Source organism: Taeniopygia guttata, chromosome 3 (assembly GCF_048771995.1).
Source record: "Taeniopygia guttata chromosome 3, bTaeGut7.mat, whole genome shotgun sequence".
In the NCBI taxonomy this organism is placed as follows: Eukaryota; Metazoa; Chordata; class Aves; order Passeriformes; family Estrildidae; genus Taeniopygia; species Taeniopygia guttata.
The window spans coordinates 7,784,799-7,803,361 of record NC_133027.1 but is presented as its reverse complement, the minus strand read 5'-3'; the positions used below and the strand labels follow the sequence as shown (position 1 = coordinate 7,803,361).

Genomic DNA, 18,563 nt, shown 5'->3' with positions numbered 1-18,563 from the left:
GAGAAGAAATTCACTTCAATTCTTTTGTGAAACTTTATAACTTTGTCTTCCCAGTGCGGGCTGGAGCCCTGGTGAGGCTGTCATTTGAACTGGAGCTGTGTTGCAGCCGCTTTTGTTCTCTGCTCGCCTCAGATGCCGGCTCGCTGCCTGCTGGCGCCGGAGCGCGCAGGATGACTTGTGGTGACAGCTGTAAAGTTGCGGATGGGAGCAGAGAGAGGAAAAAAGCCCTTGTTCAGTTAGGAGGGGCTTTATATCTCTCTGTTGCCATAACTACACAGAAGGAGAAAAACATGCTTCTTTCATGCTTGTCTAGATTCAAAATTGCCTGTTGTCATCCTTTCATGGGTTCAGCACCTTTGCGGGTTGGTTTGAGTAGCATTTTCGGATTATGAAATGATTGTGAAATTTGTATATTGCCTTCGCAGTTGAAATTTTGACTTAATCACCATGTTTTCTGAGGTGTTCCTTTGTTTTCGTTTGTTTCTGAAATGTTTTAGCCAAGTCTTATCAACCATCTTCATTATGTGAAAGCCATTCAGCTCTCAATATAGTCTTTATAAGCTTGCTTAATTCTTAGAGAGCCCATAAATTTTAATACTCATTAAATAAATCTGTGTCCTTTAATCTCAACCGACTTCTTAAAAGTGTTTCTTTTTTTTTTTTTTTTAATTCTGAGTTTGGTAAGGCAGCTACTTAAGCATATCCTGATAACTTAATTCTCTGTGAATAGAAACAATATTTGCAGTTAAATGGTTTCTTACATTATCAGCTAGTTATGGCTCATATTCTCTTGCCACACTGTACAAACCCCCTTCTCAGGCAACACGGATACTAGGAAGTGACTTTACTGTAGGATTTATACAAAAATACTTAGTAATAACAGAAATACCTTCCAAGAAGTTTGCTTAAAAATAAAGGCTTAAAAATCATGGTTTTACCCTATTACAGGAAAACATTAGTTAGGCAGAAGTGAGAAAGACATTTTACAAAATGTTTTATAAACAACTACAATGCTGTTAGACTTTGAAAACTTTACAGTGCTTTAAAATGTAGGCGAAAAAAACAATTATAAAGTTTTTCACATCTTCAGGACAGATAGAATGTAGAGATTTGACACTGTTTTAAGTAGGATGATGTTTAGATGAAATCTTGACACAAATTATGGCTTTTTTTAACATAAAATACCATGTTCTTAAAGCTCAAGGAGGCCCAAAAAACTAGCTTATTTATCATTTTTTCCAAACCTGTAGTCTTTTATGATTCTTAGGTAAGTTAACGGCCCTGTATTTAACTACTACAAAACTTCTGTAGATAAGAAGAGTCATGATTGCAGCCTGCCACACCTGTTGAAGCTACACAGCAAGGAACCAGTTGCTGAAGTGGAGTTGTTGGATTGCAGAATACTCAGGGAGGGACTAGATTTGACAGAGAGCATTTTCTCTTTTTTTTTTTTTTAATTTTAAAAATTTTAAATATTATTTTGCAATATTTGATTACACTTATCTGTTCTGATACTGTAATGAATCACTAAGACTTACTGTGGGGACACACCAAAAAAAAACAGTTCTCTGTGATATGAGGTGTCCACTGGACCAAGAAATACTGTCACATGCATTTAACCCAGTGCATAACACATGCCTGGTAGTAAACCATCCATGGAGTATATAGGCCTAAATACTGAGATTTAATACTTTGTTATTTATAGATGATGTATAATATCTTCTGAAAGGGTGAAATTTCAGTGCTCAATATTTGAATGCTTCCATTGCCTTCATTAGGCATCCTGTACAGCAGTACATGAATGTTAGAAAATATGTGCATTACCACTGTCTAGTAAAAATATATTTCAAAGATTTATGTTGATTACACTTATGTACCTTTTATGAAAAGCCTAAGCCCTGCCCCTGTTGAAGCTGGTCAGCCCTGCTTTGTTTAAATGGGCAGAGGAGCAGCCTCATCCTTGCTAATTGATGTATGCTAAGTGCTTTGAAGTCTTTGATTGCCAGGTGTTATACCTTAGAGTTGTGGTATTTTGGAGGTTGAGATTTTTTGCTCTAATAGATGCAATTTGCTCTGGATACATAAGTGATTTGTTTTCAGAAGCCTGTCCTTTTTTAAATTTTTTTTTTCCTTTAGGAACACACATGCTTTGCTGGCAGGTGGCGCAGATGTGCCTGTGGCTGCTCTTAACACACAACTGGCACCAAAAGTGGTCAGTGTTTCACTGGTGCTGCCGTGTCAGGAGCCTGTTGGTGATCACACCATCAGTTTCACTGATGGGTGCTGCTTGTTCAAAGCCTTCAAAACTGGGAAACATTTAGCTAATGCCTTGCATTAGATCAAAAAGTTCCAAAAGCTATCCCTAAGTCTTCTGCTACAAGCAATTAGGATAATACTGAATCCATTCCAGACCACATAGTAATAGATATTTTAGCCTTCCCTTAAGTGTGGATTGATATTCATGTCTGCCTGCTGGTAAATAAAACAATCAGAACTAAATTTCCCCTTGAATCTGGTCTATTCTGCATTTCCAGTGCTCACAGATTTTTTTTTTTTCCCTTCGCTTTCTGCCTGTCTCTCTCATTTTGTCTCCAGAGAAAATTATTGTCTGCCTGGAAATCAAGTTACAGTGCTAACTGACATAGTGGCATGTTACATGTGGAGAGGGGACCGGACTGGCAGTTTGCTAGAATCTCCTGGGTTTTGTTTGCCTTGGCTAATATAGCACGGGCTGCAGCCAGCTTTGTATTTATTCAGGGCTGAATCCTGAAAAAAACCCAGCAGATCCTGATATAGGAAGCTACATCTTTATCTCAGCATTTCAGTGGGTATTTTTATGCTTCGTCCTTTGGTCTTGCTGCCTTTCCTTACATGGATCACAGTGTGTGTTAGAAAATGAGAGAGATCAAATTGTCTCTGTATTCTTTTCTCATTCTTTGCATCCATACATGTAATATAAATGCAGTTCATTTTCAAACCTGGTCACATATGCTCACTGTGCATTTGTAACCTTGTTTGATTATAAATTAGCAGGCATGGATACCATAGAAGACTTCACCTCATAAATCAAAGCAGCCAAGGCATTCTAGCCCCTAGACTCCTTTTTGATTATTTTAATTCATAACTGTGGTACCAAAATCTCTCCAAAGTTGCATCTAAAGCTTTTTTTTTCCCCCAGAGATTAAGGGTGTAGTTAATCTCTGAATATAATCAGAAAGTATGTTGAAATAGTTCTATGGCCTAATATAGGGAAATATCAATTCTGTAATATGTGAAGGCAGCCTTGAGGTACCCCCTAATGTCAGTTCCAGTGATGATAATAGCCTGAAAATTAATTTCAAAACACGATATGGTATCTTCCCTGTTTAGTGTATTTAGAAAGGTTCCATTTACACATAGGGTTGCAGTTGTCTTCCTCAAGTGAATAATCACCACAGCCGACTTTGTTGACCCTTTCCCATCATAAGGTGAGAAGAATTTTCCTATGTGAACAACAAAAATTATTTAGCACAACAGGGCATCTCATTGCCAACAGTCCTTTGAGTAGAATTATCATATACAGGCACATACATGTTGTTCAGCAGGATTTAAAAATATTTTCCAACTCTCCAGCATCTGTTACTGTTTTCTTTAGCAGCACAGGTGTCTGACAGTGTCAACACAACGAAGATCTAGACAGGTTGGTCTGCACTACAAAGTCCTACTGCCGTGGCTGCACCAGCTTGGAGCATGACAGCTTCACACCTTGCATTTCACATTGCTGTGCTGACAAAACCCAGCAGAAGATGACTCTCATTGCCTTTGTTCAGGGCTGGTGTAGCTGTGCCAGCAGTGATCGCTCTCCATCAGCATATGCTCCATCTTCACCAGGGTGTGTAACTGGGTAGCACAGGTTCGTCAAGGCACGGCCTTGCCACACTCATGTTCAGTATTGAGCTTTTCTCAGTTCATTTTATCTGGCTAAAGGGCTTAGGAAAGCAAAATGTGCAGGAGATAGCCAGAACCAGTTGAGCATTTTCATGTGCCTTGGGTGCAGGATGGATGGTGTCCTGTGGAAAATCCATAATGAATAGAGACTTTGAGAGGAGGACTGGGCACACCAGTATCATGCAGAGAGTATTTTATACCTCCATCCCAAGCCTTCAGCAGCCTTGGCTCTTTGCAGTACAGTACAGAGTGACAGCGCTTCACCGTTTGTCTGCCTCCCCCATCTCTCTGGTAAAGGATCCTTGCACAGGCAGTCCCAGCTTTCTTAAACCCCCTTCTCCTTTTTCTCTTGGAAAAGAAGTTCAACTGAAATTGAGATCCAATAAGAAAAAAAAAAGGTGGAAATATTTATCTGCAACAGATTAGCTCTCACCTTCTGCAAAAAAAAAGAAATGACTGTCTGGTCCCAACTAATTATTTAACCTCCCTCAGTAATCCCTGGGGAGAGACAGTGCATGCTACGTGTCCAAGCACATAGAACTGGTTGGGTTGTGCCTGAGACAGGCTCTGTCTCTGTTTAACTGCAGAGACAGTCCAGGTAACTGGATCTGTGGTCTCCAGGGTCCAGGAAGGAAACTGAAGATCACAGGGGTTCTTCCCCAGAGGGTGGATGGGCACTGGAACAGGCTTCCCAGGGCATCAGTCACAGCACCAAGCCTGACAGAGATCAAGAAGTGTTCAGAGAATGCTCTCAGGCACATGGTGTGATTATTGGGGCTGTCTTGTGCAGGGCCAGGAGTTAGATTCAATGGTCTTTGTGGGTCCCTTCCAACTCAGGCTATTCTATGACCTGAAACATCTTCATCTGATAGTGATTCTCACCAGGCTTCACCCATTTCCCTTTCACTTTTCCTTTCAGGCCAAAAGAGATTAAAGGACCTATTTTTTACCCTCAGTCCCGCGTAAAAAACTGTTCTCTAGAAGTGTGTGCTTATCTTCACATCACAAGGAATATTATATAATTGATTTTTGTATTTGTCAACTGGGAAATAACTAACCCCCATCCGGAACATCATGGGAGACCTTGAGGGATGGATGATGTTCATCCTGGTCTGCCAGGTCAAGGTGTGTGGAAGGGTGGAGAGCAACATCAGCCACAGCAGTGCCAAGAGTGTCTGCTTAACTTCATCAGCCTGGCCTAATGAGGCAGCTGGGCATGGAGTTGTTACCTCTCTGCAGCTGCTTCAAGCCATGTATCAATAGCACAAGGGTATATTCAGCAGGTTATTGGGGTTCTCTGCAGGCTTTGGGGTTCTCTGTGTGTCTGTGGATGTTGTGGTGAGGAGAAGGATTTGTCAAAGTGACAGAAAATCCTGAGTTCTTGTGTGGTTCACATGGGAAGAGTGCACCATAGTAAACTCCTTCCTGTCACTCACAGCTCCTGTTTGACTTCTAGATCTTCTGCTTCCTGATTTAGTTTCTTGTATCTACCCCTGCTCTACCACTATAAAAATAAACAAGTGTGGGCAGTGCTGGCGCTTAATGATTAAAACTTTTGTTTTGCATAACTAGAGCATAACCTTGGGAATTAATCTCCATACTTATTAAGGGAAGAAGGTAATTGGATTTTCCTCCTGGTAACTTTTCTTGGCTTTCCCACTTTTTCTGTCCTAGTCATGAAAGTAGGAGGCTGTGTGAGCAAGCACTGGTCTCTTGCATGTTCCTCGCTGGAATAATTAGTGATGTTTCATCAATTACCCTCTGCAGCTTTATAGACAGTTAGTTTTCCCAAGTAAATTGTTTTAAAAGCTGTTTGTAAAAATGATTATTCCGTATTTTATGGCTCATTATATTTTAGGTCTTGCTGCCCTCTTTTAAAGCTTTATCTACTAGAATTTAAGTAAAGAGTACTTTATTAAAAATGGAAAGAAACCTGAGAGCTTCCATTGTGCCATGGGAATGTGCATTAGAGAGGGTCTTTAAGTATCCAGTCTTCACTGTGCTTAAAATACAGAATAAATAAACTTTGGGAATAAGTTCCTTGTTCATTTTTTATTTCTGATTATAAGTAATTTTTTAAAAAATACTCACTATATAATTTCTTTTCCCTTTACTTGATCTACACTATTACACAGTTGTGCTTGGTCCTGTATTTGATCCAAAGCTTGTGGACTCTGTAGTTTAATTTGTAATTTTTCCATTAATTAAGAGGGAGAAAATGTGGTATGGTGGCTGAGGCTGGGGACCAAAAACTGAAGCTTCTGAGTTCTTCCTGGCTCTGTTTCTGACCTGAGGAAAGTCACTTACACCTTCTGACCGATAATATATCTGGGACTCTCAATATAATTATATTAAATACCCCCAAGCAATGATAATGGCAAGACAGAAAATGCTCCACAGAGATGTTCAGTTGCAGGTTTCAGGTCAAGTCCCCTTTAGGTTCAGCCACTATGTAGCTCATGTAATTTTGGGGTGTCTCTTGGGCAGTTCTTCATGAAGGAAATATTCAACCAGTCTTCCACTGAGAATGATTTAGCATCACTAGTGAAGATGGGGACAGAAAGGACTGGCTTGGTTTCAAAATCTCATTCCAATGTGTGAGTGTGCACCTTTGTCAGGAAGGGAAAATTCCTTGCACCAGGGTAGAGTAGTGGCTGCGATTCCCAGAGAAGGAGAAGGAGAAGAAATATCAGTGCTCATCCTGCTGAAACTGTACCTTAAGTGTCCTTGCACTTCATTTTTGCCTGGATCTCTTCATAAAACAAATTGTCAAATGAGGAAAAAAAAAAAACAAAAACAAAAAAACGAAGAAAATAAAGTCCATTAGAACAAAGAAATGAGAGGAATAAATAATCCGGTAGGAAATTCCCAGCACATCCCTTTTTGAAGGTTTCAGGAAATTCCATTTGTTTGAGGAAATGCTGAAAATTAGGAGGAGCCCAGAAGAGGGCCTAGCAGGAGACAGCTGAGGTTATTTTTCAGTGCCAGGACTGCACTGTGTTGTCTCTTCTTTTACAACTCATCGGCAGGCATTATTACCTGGTGAAAAAATTTGTTTTGCAACTCATCCTGAGTCCTCATAAATCATTAATGCCTGGCTAAGCACAGTGTGAGCATTACAAATTCTCTGAGAATGAGGGCCCATTCTGATATAACCTTGTGTCCAATACTAATGCCTGCTAGTTATTTAGTAATACAAAGGAGCCTGAGCGAGGAAGATCGATGAATCAATGTGGTCTCCTGACTTCCTTCTCCTCTCCACCTGCCTCTCCTGTTTCTAGTTCAGATACTGAGCTGCAAAAATTCAGGACACTTCATAGTTCTCTCTGTGGGCAGCACTATAACAATTTAGGGGAACAAGGAGGGAATCACAGCCTGCAAATGTCTGTAGGAAAAAGAGGAGCTTTTGTTTCTGATTAAAACTTGTTCTGATTTCTGGGTTTTTGTGAGCCAAATTGCATCATTGCTCCAGACCTGTTTTCTGGTTTGCATCCCTTAATGAATGCATGCAGCATAAAGCACATTCAAGTGTGTAAAGAGCATAGATAGAAGCTGTGCCCAGGAGTGAGTGTAATTAAAGGGTGCTCAGCAAGTCCAAATAATGAGCCCATTATCTGTGGGAGCTGCTTGGGGAATTAGATGCTCAAGCCAGCTCTCACAATACTGGAGGCAGCACAGAGAACACAGCATCACTAGGTACCGTGGCTGAGCTTTGTGTCTTGTTTTTCAGTAGTCTTGGCCACAGTCAGGAGTTCAAGGACTTGTATGACTTAGTCATGGATAGAGCCCTTGTCCTGAAAGGGCTATGCAAGGAAGGTTCTAAAGTCACAGATACAAGAGAAATGGAGCTTGAACAGGAACTTAGGAAAAGTGCAAATGGGGATCAAGGACAGTGGTTGGATAAATTTGAAAAGGGGAGAGAGTATCAAAAAGTTTAGAGGGAAAAGTAACAGTCTTTAAGACATGAAATGATAGAAAATTGATGTGAGGAAAATGTCATTGCTGTAAATGAAAGTGGGAAAATGGACCATGACAGAGAATGGGGTGAAAAACTGTCCATATGTGAAAAGGGACAGAAAAATGCTTCCTCCATAAATATATGCAACTGATAGAGCACCTGGTGCTGTTACTGTGAAGCCAGAGACCTCAATCACTTTGGCCCTCAATCAAGTATAACACCCCTTGTGCCCTAACCATGCTTGATCTTTAGCTGAGGCCCAAAGTGTTCCTTGTGCAGTGATACTTCAGGCATCACACCTCCAGCAAAAGCCTGAGACTCCCCTGCACCAGAGTGAACATTCAGATCCCATTTTAGGTTTCGCTCAAAATGTATCATTGTGCTGTACCTTAGCTGAATTTGTTAAAAATAGTCCCTGCTACAGCACCCACAGGACAAAGTGGTTTATTTTCCCCTATTATAGATCTGACAAAAGCCTGCTGTTATTTCTGTGCCCTCTCTAATGATCTGCTTGCTCTCTGGAGAGCACTGACCCATTTCAGCATAGAATAATTAGCCTTTCAGACACTACTGTGTTTCCATTAAATAGACATAAATGTGCAAGGTGACATTTATTTACTTAGGCCTTAAAAATATGCACCACAGATGTTGGGGCTTGGGAGAACTTCAATTTCTTTTCATTAAACAGTTGTATATTTGCATGCTTTTGTGTTGTTAAAAACTAGTGCTTGGCTGAAATGATTCCTGTTGAGTTTCATTGTGGAAGTAGGAGAGCACAGGGATTATTTGGGTCTGGGTTTTACCATGACACCCTTTGGCAATGCTTTGGCAGCTCTTGCTCAAGCCTGTCACTAGCTTTGAGCACAGTTAGAGTTAGACACCCTTGAGGTCCCTTTTACTTCATGTAAGGACTCCATGTAAGGAACTGTTGTTGATTTACAGATCTGTCTGAAGAGGAATGTGTTCAGGGTGTTACACTGAGGAAATGAGAACCTTGACCTATTGCAAACATAAAATAAACCCAAAGTCCTTTAGTATTTAAAATCAGCTCTTCTGTCATCTTGATCACTGGCTTCTGAACCACCAGGCTATTGCCCAGGTGAAAAGTATATTATTCATCTTGATAGTCACTTTCGTCTGCAAAGTTGCAGGGAAGTCTTAGCCTTAAAAGTCCAGGCAGCATATAAAACATGTAGGTTGCCTAGTAGTTCACATCCCCTCATGGAGACATGGCATGCTATCTTTTTGTTCCATTAGCACCAATAGGCTCTATAAAAGGAGACATCACGCAAGGTAGGTGCTTTATTGCAGGATGGAAACACTTTCATAGGTTATTTTAATCATTATGATTCTTTCATGATGTGTGAAAGTTGATTGTTGCTGTAAATGAAGCCATTGAAGGCTAAAAAATAAAAATGCTGTGATGGTAAAAATCCTTGGAGTGCAAAAAATAGGAATTGCTATAAAAGGCAGTAATTTATTCTCTGCATGAGATTTTTTTCTTATCATAAGGATGCTTTGAAGCTAATTCTGAACATATACAATTGTAGTCTATATAGCTGAGGTATATTGCAAGGTGCATTGATAATTTAGCTAATTTTTATGCACTGTAATTTATATATTATTTAGAAGTGCTATTTTTTATGTCAACTGGGAGGCTTAACACATTTTTGCTATGTTAAGGATAAGTTATTTTTGCAGGTCTTGTGGTTTTATTATTTTGACCCATATCCAGTTCATATTGCATCATAATACCATTTTTACTAATATTATTCTAGTATGTTCAAAACTTATTTCCATTTGGATAGAAATTCATTAGCTCTTGATTTTGATTATAACAAATTATTTTAACTTTTCTGTGATAATGCATTCTCTGTGTTTCTGATTTGCTAATGCTGAAGTTTTATTTTCATTTTTAACCCTTCCAAATTTAGGAATTGTTTTTGCCTTTTTTTTTTTTCTGTGTATATATATTTCCGTTGTTTAGACCTACTGGTTCCTGCTTTTTTCTTTTTCTTTTTTTTTTTAATATGTTATGTTCGTAACTTCTGACTTTCTGTGTTGAGCCAATCTTATCAACAAAAATATCAATTGTTTCCTGTTTCTCTACTTCTTTACAAAAAAAAATGAAAAGTAAAAAGTAAAAATAAAAAACTCTTAATGGGAACCCTGGCACTGTCTGTCTTCTCTGTTCTGCAGAAATGTTGAAGGAGTTGAACCAGCAACGCAGAGCGAAAGAGTTTACAGACCTGAAAATTATTGTTGAAGGCAAAGAGTTTGAAGTCCACCAAAATGTTCTAGCTTCCTGCAGCTTGTATTTCAAGGACCTGATTAAAAGGTTTGCCTTCCTTCCAGCTGTGATCTGCTCTGTTCTTTTGTAGGGCGCATTTGTGTCGCTTTTTTTTCCTCCCCTCTCTTGCAGGTTTATGAAGATTGAATCTCCTGTCACAGAGCCAGTAGCCATTCTTTCCACCTCCTCTGAATGTATTTCCAAACTGAGGCTCAGATCCATTTGTTACACATCTGACTCGTACAGTGTAATTATTTCTGATGAGTAGAGGCTGGTTTTAGCCAAAGAAAGTGTTCCACCACTGAGAGATCTAAGGTTTAAACTCCACTGCTAATGGTGATTCAGCCCACAACTAAAAACTGCTGCTGTCAATGTTTGCAAGGGACTCTGTCACACACAACAAAAGTCTGTGCTTCAGGCTGCAGAAAGCCATCAGCATTCAGGTGAACGGTGCTGAGACATCGTGCAAATAAAGCATTTGGAGTACTGTAATCCCTTCACCCTGAAATCTTTGTTACATGTTTTTGTGTGGCTTTTATGGGCAAAGGGATTGATATTTTTATTATTTGGGGACTTTTAAAAGAAGAAAAGACAACTGATTAATTTCTCTAGAAAAAAATTAGAAATAAGATGATTTTTCTGGTCAAAATGTAGCTCGGTCTGCATGTTGGACTAACAATAGCTTTTTCATACAAACACTTCAGCTTAGGGTAGATACAGTATGTACATTTTCTAAACATCATGTCTCCACCTTCGCATTTTCCCCCCTCTGTTTCTAGCTGATTGATTCTAAACAGTGCATGATAATCTTTTTTTTCCATTACATTGATTTTTCAATTTGTATGCTTCATATACTTGCATAGGAATAAATTGGTACTCTTGTATTATTAGTAAGTTAGAGTAGCAAGTAGGGAGAAAAAAAAGCATGAGGATAACTTTCATTTTTCTCTCAATCATCAGCAAATTAATGCAGCTGCTGATTTTGCCTTGCAGTATTTTCCTGAGCAGACTGAGCCTGGACTGTGCTAAAAAATGGGATTAAAGAACATTTTGCTTGCTTCAAATCCTGTATTTAAATTTTGCCAACTAACACAATAGTGACTGTATTTTATTCCAGGATGGCATATTGGCTGGTATCTCCTTTCAGTGTATTGTGTCCTTTTGCAAAAAGCTGGTTCTATAATTATGGATATATATTAGATTTCTATGAAATAACTGTACTGACTGCCTTATCAATTATTCATAAAAAATATGTTGGCCTAGGAAGCATGTCTTTTCCCCTCTGTAAATCTAATGATTGCTAGCAGTAGCTATGCCAGATCTCTCCTGTCCTTTCTCTTCTGTCTGCTCATTATTATTTAATCGTTAAGGCTACAGTATATGCTTTTCAGGGTGATAAAGAGTTGAGTCTACAGGAAAAGAAAAATTACAGAATCAACTTACAGAAACAAAATCACTGACTGTCCAAAGACTGTCATTTGGATTTTGTGGTGAAGACATCTGCTTGTGAGCAGAAGTCATCAGGCAGCATCAATTTCTAGAAGCACACTGACAAATCTTGCTGCTTAATTATTTAGTTATTAAATGGAGGTATACGTTAGATTGAGCACTGCTCTGTTATGGACTTAGTTAAAACAATATAAAAAATTAAAATCCTAGATTTTGTGAAAGCAAAAGCCTAGTTTTCAGCATGTATTGTCTTTCAGCTGCCTACATAAGGCTTGCATGCATTACAAGAAAAAAATAGTGGAAGGTTTAGCCTGTTTGCTAAACTCACCACTTTTTGGCTTCTTTCACATCATCAGCAGCAATAAATACTCCAGAGGTCAATTTGTGTCCACCATCAGGTCTCTCCATCCCAGTTGCTTTCCATATATAACCTCAGTTGCACACATGTAACCTTGATGGAGGCTAATGGAGTTGCACAGGTGTATCCAAGGCAAAAATACCTTTATTACTGATGATGATGCTTGAATAAAAAAAAATTCAGCTTGATGTCAAGTTGAGTTTGCAAAACTGTCAGGTGAGAAAAATAAATATTCACCTGTAAATTGAGCAAATGTGTCTTTGGGAGACAATAAACTCAGGGCCATGGGGTGGAATTTCTAAAGACCTGCTTTTTGTAGGATATTTGCAGTGTAAAGCCTTGTCCTTTCTGAAACCCATGGAAGTCAAGGGCTCAAATTGCAAGAGGCACTCAATTTTTTGTGGGATCATGCCCTTAATAATACACAATCATTATAGTTCATAGAGTTAGAATGTTTACAGATACAATACATCTAGAGTCCTCTGTGATATTTGTTAGCAGCTCCTTTGAGACAGCATTTAAAGCTTTATGTGATTTATATTGCACTCTTTGTGTTATTATAGAAATCAAAACAAGAAATGGCAGTTTTTCTTAAAGAATAAAAGAGATCTCTTTATATTAAATAAAATAGAAAGGCCATTTCAATCAGTGCAAGCCAGGGTTAAACCCTAGTGTCATTCCAACCACAGGCACTGATGTGTCACCAGAAACATCAATGAGAATATGATCTATTCATGAAGGTACTATGTACATCTATAGAAACATGCAGAAATAGAATCTTTCAGAGTATTTACTTCAGCTTATTATTTGCCACAGGCTGGTTATTATTAACCTCATATTCTGCCATTGATTCCACTGCGTGTTCAAGTTGGTATCTGATGGTAGAATAGCAAGTAGTCTCTCAAAAGAATAAAAGAGAAATGTTCAAAATCAAATAAGAGCAATTATTTCCTTCTCAAAATAAAACCAAAATACAGATAAAAAACATAATAGAACTAGAGTTATTGCTCATCTTGAGGAAGGCTATTTGATGAGAATTAGTCATAGTAGGGAAGAAAATATGTTGGTTTTATTGCACTGATATAAAGATGATAACCAGGTTTGATTGTCCAAAACAATTCTAAAGTTATTTACAAAACAAATTTGGTAATGAGAGTGCATTTTGAAACCCCTTTAGTTTCTCAGAAAATGGCTGATCCTGTGCTGAGCATTCTGCTCCTCATCCAGAAAATTCTCCATTCCATGTGATTTATATTTCAAATGTCTTCTGAATATTTATCTTTTGAATTTGATTTAGTCCAGTCCTGAGCCTGAGCTCAGCACCATGCCAGGCACCTGTTTTGGAAACAGGTCATCCCTGTCAGAAGCTGCATAGCACTCAAGCCTGAGCCAGGACTTGGTGTTCATCTCCCTCCCAATATCAATTGATCATGGAAAACAATCTCAGCCCCTTTTAGTGCAGAATCATCTGCAAAGGATCATGTGTATTAGGAACAGCAGGTGTGAAATATTCCTGAACCTGTTCTGCATCACTGTGCCCACAAAGGGAGAAAGGTGAGATTCAGGGGAAGGGTGAGGATCCATACAGGGCTACTGCAGTATAGGGCTTCAGGAGAACATGGATGATAAACAGCAGCTGGATTGGGGAACTGTCACCTGAACGCCATCGTACATATTTTGAGTGCACTGCCAACCACATTGACTCCAGCCTGTTTGACTTTGCTACTCATGGAATCAGCCATCTCAGGGGCTTAATTTATGATACAGACAATGAAGAGAGGAACCTTGAAGGCTTCCTGGAGAATCTTTTTCTCCTAATTTTGGTTCCTGTGTGCAGGCAGGGCCGCTAGACCAATGAGAGGTGCTTATGTCTCATGTTAGCTAACCAACATTTAGGTCCAAACTGGCATCTAAGGCAGGTTGAGTCTAATCTTCTTGACTGCTTCTGCAGTCTGCAGAGAGGGACACAGAGCTGTCCAAGAGCCAAGTCCTCTCCCTACAAAACAGTTGTCTAAGAGATGAGGTGAAGGAGGAGGCCATTCCCCTTTCCTGTAAAAGAGAGGGTGATTTGCATAGACAGTGAACTTATGATGGGTGTACCATTGCTTCCCTCAGGGGTCCAGCCTAAGTTGGCTGTCTGGACTTCTCTGCAGCTGAGAGGAAAGATGAGAATGTCTGTAGGACGATACATCCTGTCTCACGATAAATAGCACAATTTGCCTTCTGGAAGTGCTTATTTTTCATGACCCAGAGACAAAGACCAGTCCCCCCAGCCTAAATCATAGTTGACTAAAAGGACAGGAATGATTTCTTATGGAAACTAGTGGTTTTCTTAATGGCAGATAGTTGTTCTTGTATTTGTACACAGAAAAAAAAAAGAGAGACAGATCCAGATCCATCAAAAAACGAATCTCCAAAAATGTGCCTCTTGCAGAGCACACATTTTCTTATTTAAAACATTCTGGTTTGGGGGAGGAAAGAAATGAGCTCTCTTTTTGTATTGCCCTAGAAGAAATGGTGGAAGGTGGGTGTAGGGGTGTATAGCGGGAGGAAGGAAAGAATGGAAAATCCCATGAAGAGCCATCTTTTTTATTTCCAGCTGTATTTGGGATAGACAAATGCAGCTGCTGAATAAATGGAATTTCTGATATTTCCGTAACAAAAAAATGTTTCACTGGAACATTTTAATTTGCTGCTTTCGTCTTCTTAACCCAGGGTACTGGAATCTCTACCACATATGATATTATTAAAAGGAAGCACTTGACATAAAAGTCTGTTCTTGGCCAAAATACTTGCTTTTATAAGCAAGCTCTTACAAGTAGATTTCTCTCTGGTCAGTCGCTAAAGATGCACAGATCTTGTCCTACAAGCTTTATCTTTTCAAGATTAGATTTTAATGATGCATTCTAATCTTTAAGTCATCTTGGGTGTCTGATTCCACTGGCACAGAGTGGTGAGTCTTAGGTACAAAGAGATTATGTCACAAGAAGCAGTATTTTTGATGCATAGTAATCTGGCCCAGCTATGTTCGTTCTTCTTTTCCTACAAAGCAGACCCAGTGACTTCACGGACAAATTGCTTTTCCACAATATCTTGCCTTTTTCTCAAGTCTTCAGATTTTTGATTTTTTTTTTTTTTCCTAATGTACTCTCTGAGGGTTTGAAGGCAGGGCAGGAAGAATAAAGCATTTAGGGTGAGAAGACCAAATTCCTCTTGCTTTACACCTACACAGAAGAGGAAGATGTCATTCTGCATTTTACACCATTGTGTGGAAAGGGAGCATTTGGATGTACAACAGAGAGACCTGCCACTATCCATCTGAAACAGCCTGACAAAACTGCAACGTTTAGGTGTCTGGAAAACAGACTGTCTGGTTTGTGCTTACATTCTAAAAAGCCCAAAATAAGAAACATCAGGATGAAAGAAAAATCTACTCTTAGTGACCCCTTCATGTTTTCCTGCTTATTAAGAGTCTTGCTTTTAACTCTGGGAGAGGAGCAAGTGGCATTTCCACATCTGCATACTTCAGCCCCATTGTAGAACAGAATGAATGTGGAAACAAACTATAGCATGTAGTTGAAAACAGAGAAATAGAGAGTTAAAGATACCATGTTTATTTCTGATGCCAGGAGAGGTATAATGTGCCTAGAGAAGGAGCACCAGAGGTTTCTGTTAAACCATTTAAACCATGAGAATGGAAGGTTGCATGGGAGTGTAAAATATCCTCCACCCTTTGCTGCGAGGTGACAGGCGTAAATTGTGCTGTGGACAAGGTTTTTCCCTTAAATGAGGTGGTGATAATTGTTGTGTGTTGGGCACAAAATCTTGGCATGGGACACAGCCCCCTGCTCTTGGTGGCCTATTCCTGTGAGCACTGCACTCGCTCTGCCTGCCCAGTCAGCCACCTGCCCACCCCTCAGAGCTCCCTGCTGGGCTTCAAATTTCTCAGCTGCCAGACCTTGGAAAATGTGTTTTCATCAGGCAGAAATGTATGGTCTTCTACATAAATGAATGACACTTTACAAATATTCAGTTGTGTTCTGTGCTGCCACAAAACCCGTTGCAGGTGTCACAGCCTGGCTGTTTCCAGCCCCACACTCATGGCTGTGGATTAGGAGGGTGAATGACTCGGACTGGATGCTGCTCTGCAAGGAGGAGCAGAGCAATGTGCCCTACTCTGAAGAGAATCCCTGACAAGGAGGACAGAAGGGCTCCTTTTCAAGCCTTGAGATGCAGCACAGAAATTAATCTTCTGCCTGTAAAATTCTACCCTGTAATGACAGCTGTTCTCAGAGGCACTGAGCAGATCCCTGAACCTCTCACTCCTCTCCCTCATTGACAGCATCTCTGTTTACTGTAGCTGGGACTTCTTACTCCCATAATTTCTAGACTCAACAACAAATTCTGCAAGCCTGACCCAAGGAATGACAGACTAATCACCTCTCTTGCTGCAGCTCTACCCATCCACGAGCCACCCAGCTGTCATGCAACATCTCTCAAAATGCCGGTGCCAGTGACCTACCTGTATTTACTTACATCTCACAGCCCTGCCCAGGCTTAACTCTTGTAAAAATTCAGAGGTGAAAGGGAACAGTTATCTAAAGAGGTGCAGTTCAAGATAAATGAATCAAAGACAACAGAAAAAAAAATCTTCCATGGCATAGAAACAGGAACCATGTTCTTGAAAACTGTCGTTTTTGGGGCAATTCCAAAAGCCAGTCTTGCCATAAAATGAGGGTAAATCAAATCTCCAACTCCAACTCCAACTTGTTTGTAGATAGCTCCAGGGATCAATAGTTCACTCCTTTCATTTATATCATCAAGGATTAGCCACTGCTGGATTGGGATAATGAATTTGAATTAATATGACCAGGTTATGATCATATCTGATCATGGTGCCCTTTTTTTGCTTGCACAGTGCTGAGCTTCAGTGTCTGAAATACTTCTGCAGGGTGGATGGGCAGGGGCTGATGGGATGAGAAGTGCCCTTTCCTGTCTATACTGTGGCCATAGGTGAGGTGCTTCATGCCTTTCATTGATGTCTCTGGATGTATAAATACATACTTTCAAAAAGCACTAGCAACACCCTGTAGCTGAAGGAGAAAGAACCTGTGCCTGACAGAATTAATTCTAATTACTGTAATGCTGATTGGGATCCTTGGGCACTGCCATAATCATAGTAGTAGTAATAAATAATAATGGTGGTTATCATTATTTTATTATTGTTTTCCCTCTAGACATTGCAATGATGAGAAAGAGTCTTGGATAGACTACCTAGATAATTACTTGTATAAATTTCACCACATTCCTAAGAAATAGATTTATTAGCTGCATGCCAGCTCTGTGCTAAGCTGGTTTTTGAAGGTGTAATAAATATCATTAAAATAAATCAGATAGGAGTTGGGTAAGGGTTTGAGCTTTAAGTTTGATGAGAATAAATTTTTTATTCTGTCAACTTACTTTTAATCTTCCTTCCTATATATCCCCTAGAACCTGCTTGCATCTTTTATTTACCTTTAACAAATAGTAGCTCTCACCCAGGTTGTTTTGCCACTGAATTAGGCTGCCAGAGATTCTTGCAAACAAGGTAGATCCCACACTATTAATAAGTTGTCCCAGTTATTTTGCTTCTCCACTAGTACCTTGCGAGATGCAGTCTATACTCAGTCCCTAGGAAGAGTCTAGGTCATTAAACACTTCCAAGGGCACTTGCTATTCACTTCATTCACTTGCCAGTCATTTAAGCCAGCATCTTCAAACTTGTCATCTTCTTTCTTAAATCTCAGCAGGGAGCCAGATTTGTGCCTCTGACTATGATCTCCGACACCAGCACCGTAGCATTACATGCTGCTGCTGATCCTGCCTTTAGAAATGGTCCTGGCTAAGCATTTAGATTGTGTTCCATCAGTGAATGGCATTAAGGGTATATAGGAAACGTGGCTCTTTTGTTTGCTGTATTTTATTCTGGCCATGTTGTCTTTGAACAAACGTGTTTGCTCTTAATGCCATTGCTCGACTTGGTTTGTAACGATCATTTCTGTGATGGTAAATTAGCAGGAGCTGCTGGTGTGGGCCCAAGTTCACAGCCATTAATTTTCCTGATTTTCTTCTGATAGAGCAGGTGCAAACTGGCAGCATTTGACCCTAATAAGTTACACTAGTCTTGCCAGATTTTGTTTGCCTGGAACAAGGAACATTATTTGTATCAACATCCTGATAAAAAGTAAGCAAATGGATTTGCTGGGCAGGTAAATTTTCCTGATGAATTTGCAAGCCTGTGCTTAAACAATGTAATTTATTTAATCTTGTGATTTTACTAGTTCTTTATTGTAATCATACAATAGAACCATTACAGTACATGTTTTCTTCTCTCATGAGACAGATGGATAGTGACTGAGGCTCAAAGATAATGTTTATCTACAAGATAGAGAAACGAAGGCAGAGATTTGCAAGTTAATACATTTTGAGCTGATAAAACAATTCCAAAAGAGAAGCAATGCTGGGGTGTAATTTTTTTTTAAATCCTGTTTAATAAAACATTCAATGACTTATGACATATGTATTGCAATGATGTTGCTCTA

General features: G+C 39.5%; 1 protein-coding gene across 5 annotated transcripts in view; it reads left to right on the top strand.

Annotated features, from left to right (window-relative positions):
• The window catches only part of KLHL29 (kelch like family member 29), a 386,612-nt gene that overhangs the window by 305,191 nt on the left and 62,858 nt on the right, over positions 1–18,563 (top strand). For all 5 annotated transcript variants that reach the window (XM_030269454.4, XM_030269456.4, XM_030269453.4 and 2 more), the window contains one exon: positions 10,085–10,223. In XM_030269454.4, coding sequence (XP_030125314.1) covers positions 10,085–10,223 — 139 coding nt within the window. The remainder of the gene's footprint in view (positions 1–10,084; positions 10,224–18,563) is intronic.